Source organism: Arachis hypogaea, chromosome 4 (assembly GCF_003086295.3).
Source record: "Arachis hypogaea cultivar Tifrunner chromosome 4, arahy.Tifrunner.gnm2.J5K5, whole genome shotgun sequence".
Classification (NCBI taxonomy): domain Eukaryota; kingdom Viridiplantae; phylum Streptophyta; class Magnoliopsida; order Fabales; family Fabaceae; genus Arachis; species Arachis hypogaea.
In genome coordinates this window covers 110825070-110842885 of record NC_092039.1, presented here as the reverse complement: position 1 = coordinate 110842885, position 17816 = coordinate 110825070, and the positions used below count along the sequence as shown (strand labels likewise).

General features: G+C 34.4%; 1 protein-coding gene across 1 annotated transcript; it reads left to right on the top strand.

The window, feature by feature from the left end:
- The first annotated feature begins 14193 nt into the window (after positions 1-14193).
- Positions 14194-17453, top strand: LOC112797264 (uncharacterized). Its single transcript, XM_025840111.3, has 6 exons — positions 14194-14538; positions 14670-14843; positions 15267-15392; positions 15722-15826; positions 16213-16386; positions 16834-17453. Exons 1-6 carry the CDS (start codon positions 14341-14343, stop codon positions 17197-17199), a joined length of 1143 nt encoding a protein of 380 aa, XP_025695896.1. The 5' UTR covers positions 14194-14340; the 3' UTR covers positions 17200-17453.
- The last annotated feature ends 363 nt before the right edge of the window (positions 17454-17816 follow it).

Below are 17816 nucleotides of genomic sequence, written 5' to 3'. Positions count from 1 at the left end.
AAATTTCAACTATATACTCCTTTTCTTTGCTTCATTCATGTACTAATAATCTCCATGGATGCAAATATCGCTGAATTCAACTCTATCAAACAGGCTTTTAGCAATAAGGAGGTATATATAGTCTTAAACTGAAAGGTTTTATAGAACCACTAACACTGCTACTTCCATATTACTAATTGATAAAGTGTTTGAACTGCATAGCTATAAGCATTTCACAAGATTATTATGTATTATCTAAGTATTAATCTTGTCTTTATTTTTACCACGTCTAAGTTATTGATCTTTTACATTTTAGGATCATCTTCAAAGTGGAACTGGCGGCTTTTTAAGCCTGTTGTAGGTAAACAATAAAGTTAATTAAATTTCTCTTTATAATTATTATCATCATTTTATTTTCTAGGATACTGTGGCTAGTATCTCTTATATTCAGAACAACAATCATGTTAACGTGTATCAAAAAATAATTAGTTACCAAAATCCTTTTTTATAATTATTTATCTGATGGTTGTTTTGTTGCAGTGAAAGTGATAAATGAATCAAAAGGGAGCGGAGAAAAATTCATAAATGAAGTTGCTAGTATTAATAGAACATTCCATGTGAACATTGTCTTACTTTTAGAATTTTGTAATGAGAGAAACATAAGAGCACTCATTTATGAGTTCATGTTTAATGACTCATTGGATAAGTTCATTTATGGAAATGGATCTCCAACTCCTACTTGCAATTTGGATTAGAACACATTGTATCAAATTGTAATTGGCATAGCTCGTGGACTAGAATATTTGCATTGAGGATATGGTACAAAAATTTTACATCTTGATATTAAACTTCAAAATATTCTTTTGCATGAAGATTTTTGTCCTAAAATTTTTTATTTTGGATTAGGCAATATATGTCAAAAGAAAGAGAGTATTGTGTCCATATTGGGAACAAGAGGAACAATCAGATATATATATTGCACTTGAAGTATTTAATCGCATGTACGGTGGTATTTCGCACAAATCTTATGTATATAGTTATAGCATGTTAATTCTTGAAATAGTTGGAGGAAGAAAGAACTACAAGAGTGACCAGTTAAATTTCAACGAGATGTACTTCTCAGATTGGATTTACAAAGATCTTGAACAAGGTAACATACCATCTCATATTCACTCACTTGTGACAGATGAAGAAAATGATCTGATAAAAAAAACTACTTTAGTGAGTTTATGGTGCATTCAAACAAATCCATCAAATAGACCACATCAATTAATAAAGTAGTAGAAATGTCAGAAAGATCACTGCACTCAATACCATTTCTTCCTAAGCCTTTCTTGTATTCTACTTTAAGGCTACCCTTACAAATTTCACATATATCTTCCAGCAACATGGATGATGAGTCCAATTCAATGACCAGGGTAAAAGATGGCTCCCTAGAGTCAAATGAAGCAAAAGAGAGAAAGGCTGTGATAATTGGTCATGATTTTGATCTTTGATGTTTGCTTGAGATGAAAGATAATTGATGATATTAAATTTGTTGGCTATAATTATCCAAGTGTGAGGATCTATAAATAAAACAGTTATGTAAAGGATATTTACTCTGTTTAGACATATTTATTTAAGACTCTTTAAGAGAATAATTTGTTCTTTTTATTTTATGAAGTACTAAATTATCTAGCATATCTAATATTTTAAAGACCAATATATCACTCAAGTTTATGTTAGTGCATGCATTATGAGAATGATTATATTATGTGTATACTAAAATCAGTCATTAAAAAAGTCATCAGGTATCTGATGTTCTGGACAACCGTCGTGTTGAGCAGAGATGTCGTGTAAGGACACGATCGAGCCAGCTTGAGTGGAAGTGGTTGGAGGATGCCATCGATGTGATGGAGGGGAGGTCTCATGGATAGCAAGGGGGGAGGGGTGGTGGCCGGAGAGGAGTTGGAGGTGGTGGTTGAGGTCAAACTCGATGTCGAGAGAGAGGCAGAGAAGATGAGAGTAGTGGTGAGGACGACGGTGGTGATGACGGGGAGGATGGAGGTGACGACGAGTTTTATTTTTAAAATTTGAAAATAAAAAAATAATCTTTTTATCAAAAAAGTTGAAAAATAAAGATTTCAAAAATATCCGATAAACAAAAATTTGCCACTGCCGCGGTTGCTGAACCCCCAGTCCTTCACGTCGCTTAGATTTAAAACTCGCTGCCATCCGAAAACTCGCTGATCATGAGGTGGGCCGAAGGCCATGTCTGGTTGATGTATTGCACGTAAAATGTCTGTCCACATATCTCATATATTCAGTAATCAAAATACACATTTTTTTGAGTATGTATCATATTTTAGTTGTAACTGTGATCAGTTCAAAATTGAAATTTACAGATCTGAATTGCTAAAGTAATCCAAATGTCGGCGTCTGAATGCCAGAACTGTGCTTCCTTTGGGCGTTCAACGCCAATTCCTTGCTTGTTTCTGGCGTTGAACGCTAGGACTAAGCATGGTTAAAATTTTGAAATTTTTCAAAAAAAAAAAATTCAGATTCAGCCAAACTGCGCATCGGCGCATATGCGTGCATGACGCGTCCGCGCTGGTAAAAAAAAAAGAGTTTTTTTCTCATTTTCCATTTTATTTCGTCCATTGCATTCGCATACTTTTATTCTTTGCATTTCCATTTTGTTTTTATAGCCTGTTTTAACTTTATTTTTTTTGAGTTTCTTATTTTAATAATAGTGTTGAATGCTCTTACGGGTTTTCTTGATGTTAGGCAACTTATGATCGTCGTAGTGGAAAGAAAGAGAGTTTTAACCTACAAAAAACTGAAACGACATGGTTTTCAAAGGGTTTGTGCGCGAAACCAATGCGCCGTCGTGATGATGAACAAAGGAAAAGAAGAAGAGCAGAAGATGTCGGACCAACTGCGCGATCATCTCGGACGCCAAAAAGACATGTCCACATGATACACGGCGGATTCGCTGGGAGAGAAATCTCCAAATCATTCCGCAAAAGACATCTCAAAGACGTATATCACGTCGCAGAAAAAGAGATCACGTTCACGGGTTTTAATTACAATGTTGTGAGTCATATCCAATTTGATGAGTTATCATCATAGGAAAACCCACTATATAAGGCATCACTCCCATGCATTGTGTCCACTATACTTTATAGTCAATTTAAGAATTTTACATTAGATATCATTAAAATGATCAATTCTCAAGGATTTTTTAGAGTTTTTTAGGATTTTCTAGGATTTTCTAAGATTTTTTAGGGTTTTTCTAATATTTTCTAATGTTTTCTAAGGTTTTTATAGGTTTTTATAGGATTTTTAAGGTATTTTTTATTTTCTAGGATTCTTTTAGGAATTTTCTTGCAAATTTGTACACAAGGAAGTTTTTTGGCAAAGTAAAAAGAGAGATTGAAGAAGTGGTTACATAAAAAAATTTGGATATAATAGATATTTAGGTAAAATTAAAGGATAGAATAATAATTTTAAAATTAAATATACTCTATCAAAAATATTTTAGGAATACTATTTATTAATATATTGTTGAGTTGAAATAATTTTTAATTTAAATCAGTATAAAATATATATTAAAATATAGATATACATTAAAAATAAATTAAATCATAAATGTATTTATATGCAAATATATTAATGACTGATTTTAGTTACTAATTTTAGTGTATGAATAATATTTTTGTCATGGAATCTATAGAAATACATGATCTTCACGTGCAGGCTTGCATGCGTGGTATAAAATAACAATTACAAATCTAAAGACCCTGGTTGTTTTATGCTAGAGACCACGTTAGCGGGGTACATTTAGTCCAAAAGAAGCAGCTAGGTTAGCGTTGAATGGCAACAAATTAAGGTGTACCTTCACCTAACATTAGTCATTTTTTAGTACTATACTCACAGTTACTCTGGCTGGCAATTGGCAATTATCCCTCGTTTTCCTAGTCAAATTCTGTCATGTATATATTCTATTGTTGGTGATGCATTGAGCTTCAATATTCTATTAGATTCATAAGATGTAATCTTTTTACTGGTTCATGTTTGAATAAATCTTTTACGAGAGAGGTGTCCACTAAGCAAGGCAGATAGAATTATAACAAGTTTATGTGACGAGTTTTGTAATAACATCGTCTAAGTTTATTGCCACTTGCTCGCTCCAATGACATACCTCAAATCAGAATCCAAAATTTTAACTGGCTTTTATACTCTTGTGCTCTTCTTCTCTTCCTTCTTCATGACCTCCGTCCTTTCTGACAAAGAAGGTGCATACATGTTGAAGCTTATGAATGCACTAAACCTCCTGACTCGTCTCATTTGTAGAGTTATAAAATGGTTTTTATGAGAACATACAATATTATATTTTAAAAAAGGTGAGTAATATTTTATACAAAAATTCTGTATAAATACCTGATGGACTGATATAGTTTTAAATAATGTCCATCACTAACCACGCATATACGCAGCAGATGTTCTATATTTATCAATAAATTCGATTTTACGTGCCGATAATAGAACTGTATGTTGAGTTTGAACAGCATACGGGGTTGGATGCGGTTGGCAAGGAAGTCAATGTTGATGAACTCAGGGATATAAATTGGGAAGAAGATAACAACGACAGTGAAGAGGAGTTTGAAATCAACTATAAAGTCGATGACAAAAACGTTGACGAAAACCTAGTAGGCAATCCGGTAGTACAAAATGAAGCAGATGCGATTGTAAACTAGCACCTCTTTGGTGTTCCGTCTTTTATGCAAATTCTGGATCTCGCAGACATGCATGTCCCGGAATTTTCTGAGTATGCAAATATGGGTATGTTATGATAAACTGCACATCAGTAACCACAAAGTCGATTAGTAAACTTATTATTCTAAACAAGTTGTTTAACATAAACTTTTAAAACTTACCTCATTGACTCACATGTCATCTAGTTATCGCCAAAAGTGCGCCATAGACCTTCACGTATATCTTGTTAGCCGGCACCAATAATTCCACCTAAAGAAAGTTAGAATGATTGTAACAACAACAACAACAACAACAACAACAACAACAACAACAACAACAACAACAACAATAATGATAACTAATGCCGGCGCGCAAGTGGAATACCAATATCGGCAAACTCATTGCGAGGAATAGGTGTTAGGAACGGCATACACTCCCATCCCAAACAAAAAGTAGGACGAGAGGCCTATTCATCTCTTTACAGTTGTATTGTGATGCACGACACAACGACCTGTACAGATGTGCCAAACTAGCTGTCCCCAACTGTATAGTGGAATGCGGTGAAAATCTCAAAGTAGAGGCAAAAATTTTGAGATCAAAGAATTGGTCGACTTATCTAAAAATACAATCATTCTGAGCACGCAGAAAATGTGAGTACAGACGTACCGTTCAATGGACTCTAGCGTGTTACGCGGTTCAATGTCTCTGCACCGTCGGACCCATGCAATATTACCTTACTCAATACGTGATCGTCAGGACTGGTCAGTCGACCAAAACAAGTGAAACAATTCTCCACCAAGAAATGGTGATTGTTATCTGTTCTACCTGTGACGGGCTCCCCATTAACCGGGAGGCCAAGTATAGGTGTCACGTCTTTCAGTGTCATAGTTACTTCGCCGACTAGAAGGTGAAACGTGTGGGTTTTGGGCTTTCATCGTTCCACCAAAGTACTAAGGAGTGCATAATGACCTTTCATTTCACCTACTCGCAAAACACGATGAAACCCAGTTAATATTAGCACCGCTGTAGCTATCTCGTTAAAAGTTTATGGCGGATCAAATTTTCTGGAAAACAAATTCCTGATCGCTTGCAAAAAGAAAAATAATTATTAATATTACTTGATAACTAAAATTAATGTTAGTAATAACATTAATAATAATATTAATAATTAGCCACAACAATAATGGTCATAGTAGTAATAATAATAATAATAATAATAATAATAATAATAATAATAATAATAATAATAATAATAATAATAATAATAATAATAATATATCATTATCATTGAGACCTTGAGAGCTTGTGGACAAGTGGTTTGGAAGTGCTCCGGTTGAGCGTGGAAAAACGGCTAAGATATGATCTCGGTTTCCTGTATCTAAAATGTAATGTAATGTGAAAATTTAGGCTAGAGGCCCTAAGATAGGCATTGAATTGTTGATGTTGTTGAATGGTTGAGATATATGATGTGGTCATATATGTGATTATAAAAATTGATGCCTTGATGGTGTGATATATGAAAAAATGCATGTTGTGATATATGCTTGATGAATGACTGAGGTTGAATTGTTGGTGGAACCATGTTGATGGTGAGTATGATATTGACTATGTATAATGATGGTTGATTGGAAATGGTATTATTGGAAATTGGGATGAGGAAGGATGTATGACATGTTAATATGTTTGTCTCTTAGCCATTTGATTGAGAAGTGTTAAAATAGTTAGATGGTAGTTTTGTGAATTGTGGTAAAGTGTTAATGTGTGAGTTGAGGAGGCTTGATGGTGATTTTGGTATATTTTGATTGATTTCAAAAAGGATTGAAATTGGCATGTTTTGGTTGATTTTGAAAATGGTTGAAAATGGCTTATTTTGAAAATGGCACTTTGTAGTTTTATGTAAAAATATGATTTTTGGGCATACTTTGACGGGACATAACATGAACTCCGGATCCCCATTTTGTGCCAAACTTGTTTAGAAATGAAATTGGATCCGGGATGTTCATACCGTTTGAAGAACGAGCGAAAAATGATTTGAAAAGAAGAAGTTATGTCCGTCGGAAGATTGGAGATTGAATCTGTGAATTCTGCAGCTTTTTAAGTTAGAAAATTTTTTAGCAGAATACTCCCCCACGCGTAGGCGTGCTTGACGCGTACGCCTTGTTTTTTAGAAATGCGCCATCCACGCGTGTGCGTCGATGCGCTGCACCCAATGCCCAACCATTTTTCTCGAGAGTTGTGCCAATTTTGTGCGTGACGCACAAACGCAGCCACGCGTACGCGTGACAGACGCGTACGCGTCATTTGACTGTTTTTCCATCCACGCCTGCGCGTGGGAGACACATACATGTCGATGAACTTTGTGGCCATCCATGCGTGCGCGTGGAGAACGCGTACGCGAGGCCCTGTTTTCATTCCAAAGTTGATTTTTGAGTTTTAAAAGCCAAATTTCATACTTCTAAGCCTCCGATCTCACCCCTTGTATCTTAAATCATTATGATACGCATAGCAATGAGAAATGAGCTAGGGGATGTGGTAACTTGTGAATGAAGCAAGGGGAAAAGTTATGATCAGCGATGATCAAAGATGATTATATGAGATACGGAGGATGGCGGTGGAAGTGCTGTGTATGCCATAAGCCAAAGGACTGTATTTATTGATAGATTCGCTGGTTCTGGATTGAATCGTGAGTCGGATGGCTGAGTTATTGCCGAGTTACGGTGGAGCCATTGTTGATTATGGCCAATTATAAATGCATATATGCTATTGAATGAAACGTGAATGTTGCACTTCTACTATCTGAGACACGAGTTTTCCTAGATGAAAGTAGTGGCTAGCCACCACGTGCTCTAGGTGGAGACTCGATACTCTACTGACCCTATGTCGTAAGTGTGGCCGGACACTGAAAGTTCCGGATGAGCTCGCCCCGTGAATATACACCAGTGAGGATGTTGGTTATGGATCATGATTATGATCACGATTTTGTTGAGTATAACTTGAGTTGGGGATGCGCGACAGAGGGATAGTTCAATGGTTAGCTACGAGGACTTCTTGGGTTGGATATATAACCAACAGATGATATCATCAGCCATTAGGGATAGGCATTCATCATATGCATACTATGTGAATTGTTTGATATTGCCTATTTGATTTCATATTACTTGCTAATTGTCTAAATGCCTTATTTGTTCTTATTTGTATATCTCTTGTCTGATATAACTATGTTTGCTATATTATACTCTTGCTGGTGGTTGGGAAGTCTGAAGGATTTGGTAAGGAAAGTATTAGTTAGACCGAAGAATCTTTAGCCAGTTGCCATTTATGGTTTAGCCTATTTATAAGCTTTGATTTATCTGGTGGAAGATTTAGGATTGCCTTTGACCTTTCCAGAACATTACATGTTAGATTTGTGGGTACTGTTACCATACTAAAAACCTCCGGTTCTCACCCATGCGAATTTTGTGGTTTTCAGATGCGGGACGTGAGGCTTCTCGCTGATGCATGCTGGAGACTTTTGGATTAGCGAAGATCCTTGTTCTCGGGACTCTGTTTTGGTTTATATGCTTTGTTTAGATACTTTTATCTCCACTAAATAATACAAACTATGATGACTCCTCTTAGAGGGGATTTTGGAGAATAGGTTTTCTGTATTTATGTCCCTTTGGGTTTCCTTGGGATTTTTTATTTATTTATATGTATATATTACTATACTCGGGCCGGTTATCTTCGCAACCGGATTATGAGTTTTGATATTCATGTTTTTTACACTCCTTTGTATATATATAATCTCGCGCTGGTTTATCCTTGTTCGTTACGTTATCGATCGGAGTGTTGCACTTTTCGAGTTACGATTTTTGTTCTACCCCTTTTTCTTCGAAGGCTCCTAGTTATAATCATTACTCACACTACTATATGTACTAAATTTTTATTTTTTGAGGTCGTAATACCTTACCATCTTTGAATTATGACTTAAGCATAAGACTCTGTATGGTAGGGTGTTACATTACGTTAAGTGCTACGTGGCATGATGACGTGGTGGATTAATGCCACGTGTCACAAGATGATTGGTTGACGTGTCAGATCAGTGATACCTGACATGCCAAGTGTCAGTTGACATGTAAAAACGTTATTTATAATCAAAATAGTCCTTGAAAATTCAGACGTAAGTCATTTTCATCCCTAAAATTTAAAAAATTAATCAAATTAATCCTTATATATTTTTTTATTTTTTCTTGATAATATTAAATTTATAGAAGAATTAAAGGAGAGAGATAATTTTATTGAAAAAATTTTAAGAAAAAAAGATACAATTACTAATTTTTTGTTTGTCAATTACATTTCTATTAAAATTAGTAGTATAAAAAAATATTTCAAATTTAATATTATCAAGAAAAAATAAAAAAAAATTATGCACAGACTAATTTGATTAATTTTTAAAATTTTAGGGATGAAAATGACTTACGTCTGAACTTTCAAGGATGATTTTGATTATAAATAATTTTTTACATGTCAACTGATCACTGATCTGACACGTCAACTAATTATCTTGCGACATGTGGTATTAACCCCCCACGTCATCATGCCACGTAGCATTTAACGTGACACGTCATCATCTAACTGACAGAAGGACTAACGTGACCAAGTCGTGTATCTTTTGGGGACGATTTCGATTAATTTTGTTTTTCGAAAACCAAAATAAAAATCGAAGTATCTTTTAAAAACGATTTTAACTATTAACTCAATAAATATTATTATTCACAAATTAATAATAATAAATTATTATTATCATAATAAACAGCGTTATAAAAAATTAATGATGATGATGATAACAAAAACATTAACAGCTGTAACATTTTTTAGTTATTAAAAATAATAATCTGTTAAAATATTAATATATTAATAATAATAGTGAATAATATATTAAAAAAATAATACGAATAAAATAATGATATAATAGTAATATGTTATTATTGTTATACTCTTTCGACTCACAATATATATATTCTTAAAATATTTTTATTAATATATTAATAATAATAAATTATGATTATTATAATAAATAGTATTACAAAAAATTAATAATATACTAATGATAATAATTACTCATCTTTAACGAAAACTCTAATAATAATAATAATAATAATAATTGTTTTGAAGGTTATGTGAAACGTTGATTTGGACTTAAACGTGAGGTCTAGATCTTTCTGTATGGCAGTGTTTGACTTGTGGATGTTAAGGTGCTGCCTGTCCTAGTTTCTCATGAGGAGGTGGAGATTGGTACCTGTAAGAGACTCCAATACTTAAGTCAACAACGAAAAAAATCAGCAAAACTACATCTACAAAATAAAAAAGAATGCTACCTAGTTCGGATTGAAGTTGGCTTGGATTCCTAAAAACTTCTTGGTATCCAGATAAGGAGCTCGACCTCAACAATCCTAGAACAAACTAACTATGCTCTCCTCAATCTCATCTAAGTCGTCCAAATTATACTTAACTATTACGGAGTGTTCTTCCCAATACAAAGGAAAGAAGGGGCTCATCTCCCTCATCTAGAAAGAAATGTCAGACACCCTCCACAACACAGATCTTAAAGAAGTAATTTTTAAAGTCCTGAAAAGAATCATAAAAAATGGCAAAAACCTTCCTTTCCTAAACAGTTCAGAAAGAGATCCAGCCCAGTTTCTTGGAACTGAAAGGTTTGGTAAGAACAAAGAGATAAAAGAAGACCTTAAAGTAATGAACGGAGGATGCATTGGGTGGGGTGGAAGATAACATATAAACCAAATCACAAGTTGGACTGAATTTTAAAGATATGAAAGCTTTTAACCTTACAATGCTTGCAAAGCAAGGGTGGAGACTTTTAACAAGACCTCATCCGTCATGTACAAGGTCCTAAAAATTAAATACTTTAGATTTTTCACATTTCTGATTGCTGAGACAAGAATGAACCCCTTTTAAGATTAGCGTAGTATCATAGCAAACAGAAAGGTCTTGGAAAAATATATTCTCTGAGAAGTTGGGAACGAGAGATCAATTAGAATTAAGGAGGATTCTTGGGTCATGAACTTTGTGGCTATTACTCCTAATCCTATCCCAATCTCAGATCATGTTTTAAAATGGGTATCTGAACTAATTCAATCAAATGGACAGTAGAATCAACAAAAAATAACAGAGACATTTATCCCAACAGTAACAACAGCTACCTTACAAATAAGTATCCAGGGAGGAGAAGATAAGGTTACCTAGATGATGAACCGAGCTGGTGCATACTCAGTTGTATCTGGGTACAGAGTTACCTTCCAATTCAATCATCTGCTGTTTGAGTTTCTTCTGGAACAATTCCACTCAAAACTCCTTTGGTTTAGCATCTAGAAGTTGAAATGCCAACCAAAAATTAGAAATTTTTTTAAAAAATTACTGCACAATGCCTTACCGGTGAAGTTCAATATCGGCGCCAGAATTGAAGCAATGAATTCGGCCTGCCCCAGGTGTGGCTCAGTGGAAGAGGGCAATCTACCATTATCTGTGGTATTACACTGATTCATTGGAAGCTTGGAATTTAGTGAACTTTTCCATTCCAAACCCATATGAACACCCTTAGTGATGTTAGAAAGAAGTTACCGAAAAAATGAAAGCTTTTAGTGACAAATCAGATCGGGTAGAGCTAGCGGCAAACCTTCTATGGCAGCTTTGGAAGGCCAAGAATAGCTTCATCCTCGACGGGTCCAGGAAGCCTCCATCCCTTTGTGTTGAAGAAGTCCATGCTATGCTACAAGAACAGAAGGACATGAGCTAACTTTACCAATTCTTCAGACTTGTTCAATGTAATGAGCTTTAATTAAATATTGTTTGGTGGAACTTTTACTTTTTTACTCCCTAGTGTATGTAAATCCTTAGTAGACCTTTTTCTAGTAATAAAATCACAACCTTAGATAAAAAAAAGGAAGGACGTCGAGTTCCAACAAAGAAGTTGATATATTTTCAAGAAATTTCAAGAATTAGGATGCAGTTGGAAAGGGGCAACATTACAAACCTTAAGGACTTCAGATTCAAAATTAGAAAATGGAAGGCTAACTTCTAGTTTTGTGAAAAAGCAATCATACACATAGATGAAATGACGCTTTGACTTATCAAGTCGGGGAAAACAGACCCTCTCTTTAGGATCGGCAACTAAATTTCGTATCTTCTCTCATCCTCCCGATTTAAACATAACCTATGATGCCTATGAACAAGGACAGCAGTAAGAACAGATATATCTACCTAGGTCAGGTTGGACAGAACTTTAAAAGACATGTTGTGAATAACTGACCAAGACATAAAAGCTATACCTACAATACAACAAAATAAGATCATCACCACAAGTTGGCAGGATAAGAATAAACACATAAGCATTCACGCAGTTAAAAGAGATCAGGTCATCATCAACCAAGAACAACACAATTCTTACAACTCTTCTTACACAGAATACATACACTACATTTTCCAAAATATGGAAATGACGCCATCTTCAATAAGAAAAAATGGCACCATTTGAGGGCAACACAGAACAAAACCCCCACACTCACATTCACAGCAACCTTCCGCAACAAAGAAAGAAGCAACCTTTCACAATCAATTTTTCACAACACAAAATTATCAAGCATATAAAGAATTATTAACAAAAGAAATGAAAAAACAAAGCAGAAACGCATCATCCAGAATGCAAAGGGTAGTTCAAAAGAGCAAAAGGACCAACCTTGAGGAAACACGAAGCAGAAACAATAAAAATACAAGCAGCAGAAGCACGTACGATCCAAAATCACCAACAAACGAACGAAGATTCCTAATCATAAATTCAAGATAAATAAGTCTTGAAGAAGAAAAGGGGGTTTTGAAGAAGATTGAAGAAATTTTTTAGTCAGTATAAACATTTTAAAAGAAGGAACGAAAAAAGAAGAAAGAGAAAATTTTGGTGTTTATAAGACACCAAGGACAAAAGAATAATTTGATGACCCATCTTTTATGGCGTACGGTTACTAAGGTAATCATAGAATAATGTGGGAAAAACTACGAAAAGACGTAACGTCTCAAATCTTAATACATGTTGAGTACTCGACCTTGCCCTGAGGAAGTCAGCTTGCTCGAACTGATGTCTATATTCACCGGAAACCAGTCTGATCTACAAATACTCGAGCCTGGCCTCGAAAAGCTCAAACTCAAATAGGGGCACTGTTCATTCCTTGACCCAAAAGAATAGTTAGGCCCAAAATAGAAGCCCACTCAAGAGATCCAACTATTACACCTACCCGACTTTATAGAAGTCGGGCGCGATGACGACAGTTCAGCTCTACTTATTCAAATAAGTAATTAACTCCTAAGATATCTCCCAATTATTTAGAAGGGATATCTCAACAACTTACCTAGAAAAAGAGAACAGCTACCCACCATTAAAGGTGAAACTATTCTAAAAGGTGGTTATCTTTTTTACTATAAATACACTAAAAACCTCAGGTATATTCAGAATGCAATCTACTAAAAACCTACTTTAAATCCTTGCTAACTTAAGTATCAAAATCCCTTGCAGGTACTATCTCCCATCTTCTCACGAGAAACTCAGACGGCAGCACCTATAGAAGTCAAACGATACCAGCAAGAGCTTGGACCTCACATCTAGACCCAAATACAACCCAGTTTCAGGTAACTCTCGAAACACTTTCTATTCGACAATTATTCTGATATTCTTCGAAATTAAAGGATGAAGTACCATTTTTTATATATTCTTGCGTTTAATTCTACACACATATTTAATATATGAAATAAAATTTTTTATGTATTTTATTTAAATATAAAATATTATATTTGAATTAAGCTATAAATAATTAATTTATTACATTATTTCCATTCACTATAAAACATAAAGAATACTAATGTAATTCTAAAATAATTTTAGAATATATTTTTTGTGCATTTCAAAAGCTTATTTTTATTTAAATTTTTTGGTTTTTCACAATATTTTTTAAGTTTGGTAGAATAAAGACTAATTTATTATGGATCAAAACTTTATTTAAAAGTTTATCATCAACCAATAAATTGTTATATACATAAAATAAAATTTGAACCTCTCAATATTTACTCAAAGACACTAGTCAACTAAACGGTCCAAATATTTATTTTTGTCTAAACTTTAGCTATACATTATAGATTAGTGCCGAAAAGAATGCAATGATATTCTATATATAACTACACACTCTTCAGCAATCAGCACTGACATAACTCGAAATTCAGACCGCTAAAAATAGAACGAGGATGATTCAAAGTTTCAAACTAATGTGATGTTAGTACTTTCAGTTACAGTTATCCTACGTTCCCTTTTTTTTTAACAATTATTACTTATATTTAGATTTTTAGATTATGGGTTTAAAAATTAATTAATTTGTATATGACATTAGCTGAAAGCAGCATGACATAATGTTTCATATTTTGGTTGGTATTTCTATTTCATGACCCCTCAAAAAAGGAGAAGAGGTTGTTGATTGAATCTGATCAAAAACTTTGCTTAGGCTTCTTTTCCTTCCCCTCATTTCTTTCTTCTTCTGAACCTGTGATCTTTCTTTTCTTTTCTTTTTCTCCTTTCTCTTATAACAAAACATGGCTTACAGAAGAAGGCAGGGTCCAAAGTCTTCAACCTTTGAGGAAGAGATTCCTCAATCTCAATCATCATTACCTGAAAACAATGAAATCAAGAATGATTTTTCATCGTCGTCGTCATCTGTTGTTGCTCAAGCCAAGGCCTCCGCCTCTGGCGGCCACGCCTTCGACCCTGCCTCTGATCATCACAAATCCAAGGTCTTTTTCCTTCCCTATCAAGAAATCTTTTCATTTTTCTTATTAATGTGTCTATGTTATTGGAAATGATACCATGTGTTTGATGATTTGTCTCAATGAACGAATGAGTGGGTGAATTTGCATGCATGCAGAATCATGATGGTGACTCAAAGACTGGCTTCTGGGGTGTCTTGGCTCAGAGAGCCAAATCAATTATTGATGATGATATTAACACTGTTCCATATCCATATTCATCATCACATGCCACTATGCCACAAAAATTCAGATCATACCCATTCAGTAATACAGGTGCTCCAGAATCTCAGGTGATTAATGTTGGTTCAAATGTGAGGCAAAATGTTGATTCTTCTTGAATCCATCCTACCATCCTATGATTTTCGAATACTTAAAATTAGTTGTTGTATCCGTTCTGATATTAATTACATGCTTCCAATTATGTTATTACTTTTCATACTAATTTTTCAGGATCTTTAGTATAACTTGTTGTCTTGGCAATAATTCATATTAATACTGAAATGGAAAAACATTTCCCTCTAAATGGTATTGTATTGTATCTATATCTTGTATTTGTATTATTAAACCAATGGATGTGTTATGTTTATGGTCTGATTCCTAAACTCAATGTAAATAACATGAACCATAGAACTGAGACTCAAAATCTATGTCTAGTTGAATTGGAATCAATTGTGTTTTCTTTTGTTTGCCATGATTGGGACTTCCCTTCACAGTCGAAGCCGTCATATCAACAACATGAATCTCATAATTTAGGGGACAACCCTACAATTAGGAAGGGATTGGAGGCAATCACTAGTTCCCTTAATCACTTAGGTGACACCTTTGAGAAGGCTTTTGAGGTAAATTCTCCGTCTTATATGTTTCCACCTTGGAATTGGTTTATGTTCTAACAAGTTATTTGTTTGAATTAGTTGGCAAATGTTTCTTCCACGCTTGAAACATCAAACCTGATCTATGTCTATTAATGATGTTTTATTATAGGGTAACAATGTAGTAACATCTTGCTTTCAGAAAAAAAAAACAGAATTGTGAACTAGTTGAGACACATAGTTAACTACTAATTTGATTCTTCATTATCTGGTGTATGGGAATTGTATCATTTCAAGTATTGAAACAACATAACCATTATCACATTCTTCATCTATTGCTGCTTCTCAAATTTCTTCAGGAAGGCCGAATGATCGTGGAGAGCAAGACAGCAGAACTGAAGACTCAAATCCGGCTTAAAGGAAGTCACGAGGACAATGAATCACAACTCAAGGCATCTCGAGAAGTAAGGTGCCAACTATGTAATCGTGTGTTGTTGCCTCACTAACTGAAGGCACAGACTGTATAAGTTATATTAATAGATTTTTTTAGTTTGAATAAGATGGTTCTATGCAGATCAGTAATGACACATTCAACCATTATAAAATCATAAGAAAAATACTAAACCAGAATTTCATTGTCAGAAGTTTATGGCAGAACATCATAATGTTTTTTAACCATTGGATTGATGAGTAGCTTTCAACCTTTTACTCCTTTGAATTATCAACCGCTTATGATAGCATTTCTGAAAAGAAAATTGAGTTTGCAATGACAGTTTATTTGAATAAAATGTTTGTGTTCTTAAGTAACTGAACAAGCATAATTTCACTTTGCTTTGGTTGCGACTTGCAGGTGGCAATGGCAACGGCTGCCAAAGCAAAACTACTTCTTCGCGAGCTAAAAACTGTTAAAGCAGATTTGGCTTTTGCAAAAGCCAGGTGTTCTCAACTAGAAGAAGAAAATAAAATGCTCCGCGACCGCGATACCACTACCACTAAGGGACAGAACCGTGAAGATGATGATATGGTATTGGTTATTTGTTGTTCCCTATTTCAAATTTGATATGACAACACCTATGAAGCACTCATATAGGCATAACAAAATTTGAAAGCATCTTCCAATTTCATGTGTTGTTTTATCTAAACATGAGTTATATGTCTGAGTCTCATAAGTTTATAACCTCATCTTTGCTGGAGATTATTTTTTTTCATCCCTTCTAGCTTTTACACCATTGCATGTTTGCCTATCATATACAGCATTGAAAAATAGTTAAAGTGGTACACATTTTGTGGTTGAAGGCAAGAGCTTTCTTTTGCTTCAAGCACACTATGGAATTGTTTATTATATGCATATATACTAACTACCCTGTGTTATGCATATATCCCAATAACTCATTGTGTTTTTAACAAGAATATGATCATTTAAATATGAAACTTTAGGTCCTATATGGCTATATTTTTGTAACTTGTACAGATTCGGTTTCAACTGGAGACGCTTCTTGCCGAGAAGACTCGCTTGGCAGGCGAGAATGAGGTATATGCTAGGGAAAACCGTTTCCTAAGGGAGATTGTGGAGTATCATCAGCTGACAATGCAGGATGTAGTGTACCTGGATGATGGCATCGCCGAAGTCCCAGAGGTTTATGACAGCTCGAGTGGGGTGTCCCGGATAACATCTTTCAACCCATCACCATCAGAATCACCTCTTCGAGTGGTTATTCGGAACTCAGAAAGTTCACCTATTCTCCCAAACGAGATGTTAACTGTGATAGAGAAAGATAGTAAGAGTGCATCAGAAAATGAGGCTCCTCTTCCTAGTGTCTCAGCTTCTCCAAAGTGATATATCTGTTCTCCTTCAAACAATAGCATTTAGTTTAGATGGGGTTCTTCTTGTTTAGAAGCAAGGAAAATGCATGTTTTTCTCTTTTGTAGCATTTATTGATTTGTTTCTATTTTTTACCACTGTGAGGAAGAGGCTGGGTGATATTTCAAGAAACTACACATTTATTTATTTATTTATTTTTGTGTGACTTATGTTCATGTTTTTTGATTGTATTGGCTGATATTGATCTATACAAAGTTATTCTTTTTTTCTTTCTTTTTGTAACTTCTTGTAATTCAAATTGCACTTTTTTCTAATCTTTATATTAGGGAGATATTGGTATTCTGATTCAATGCATTAATAGAAGTCAAATTATCATAAGAAGATTAATAAGTTAAATAACAACAAAACCAGCTAGGGATTTTGGATGGTGAATTTTCTAAACAAAAATCCTATATTATATGGTACAGTGGCCTCAGAATCAGAATGTTACAAAGTATCAGTAGCAAGTCTAAATCAATTCATTCCTTTCTTTTGCATCAAAAGATGCACAATCAAACTTTGAAATGACTTCATCTTACTGCCTCATCTATGAAGTAATTAAAATTCTCTACTAGTAAAATAATATTAACCAG

What these genes read in the sequence shown, in the direction of transcription:
- LOC112797264 (XM_025840111.3), top strand. Translation starts at nt 14,341, where the DNA reads ATGGCTTACAGAAGAAGGCAGGGTCCAAAGTCTTCAACCTTTGAGGAA. An exon ending in CTGATCATCACAAATCCAAG is followed by an intron (nt 14,539 to 14,669) that starts GTCTTTTTCCTT and finishes GCATGCATGCAG; the next exon opens with AATCATGATGGTGACTCAAA. An exon ending in CCTTTGAGAAGGCTTTTGAG is followed by an intron (nt 15,393 to 15,721) that starts GTAAATTCTCCG and finishes AAATTTCTTCAG; the next exon opens with GAAGGCCGAATGATCGTGGA.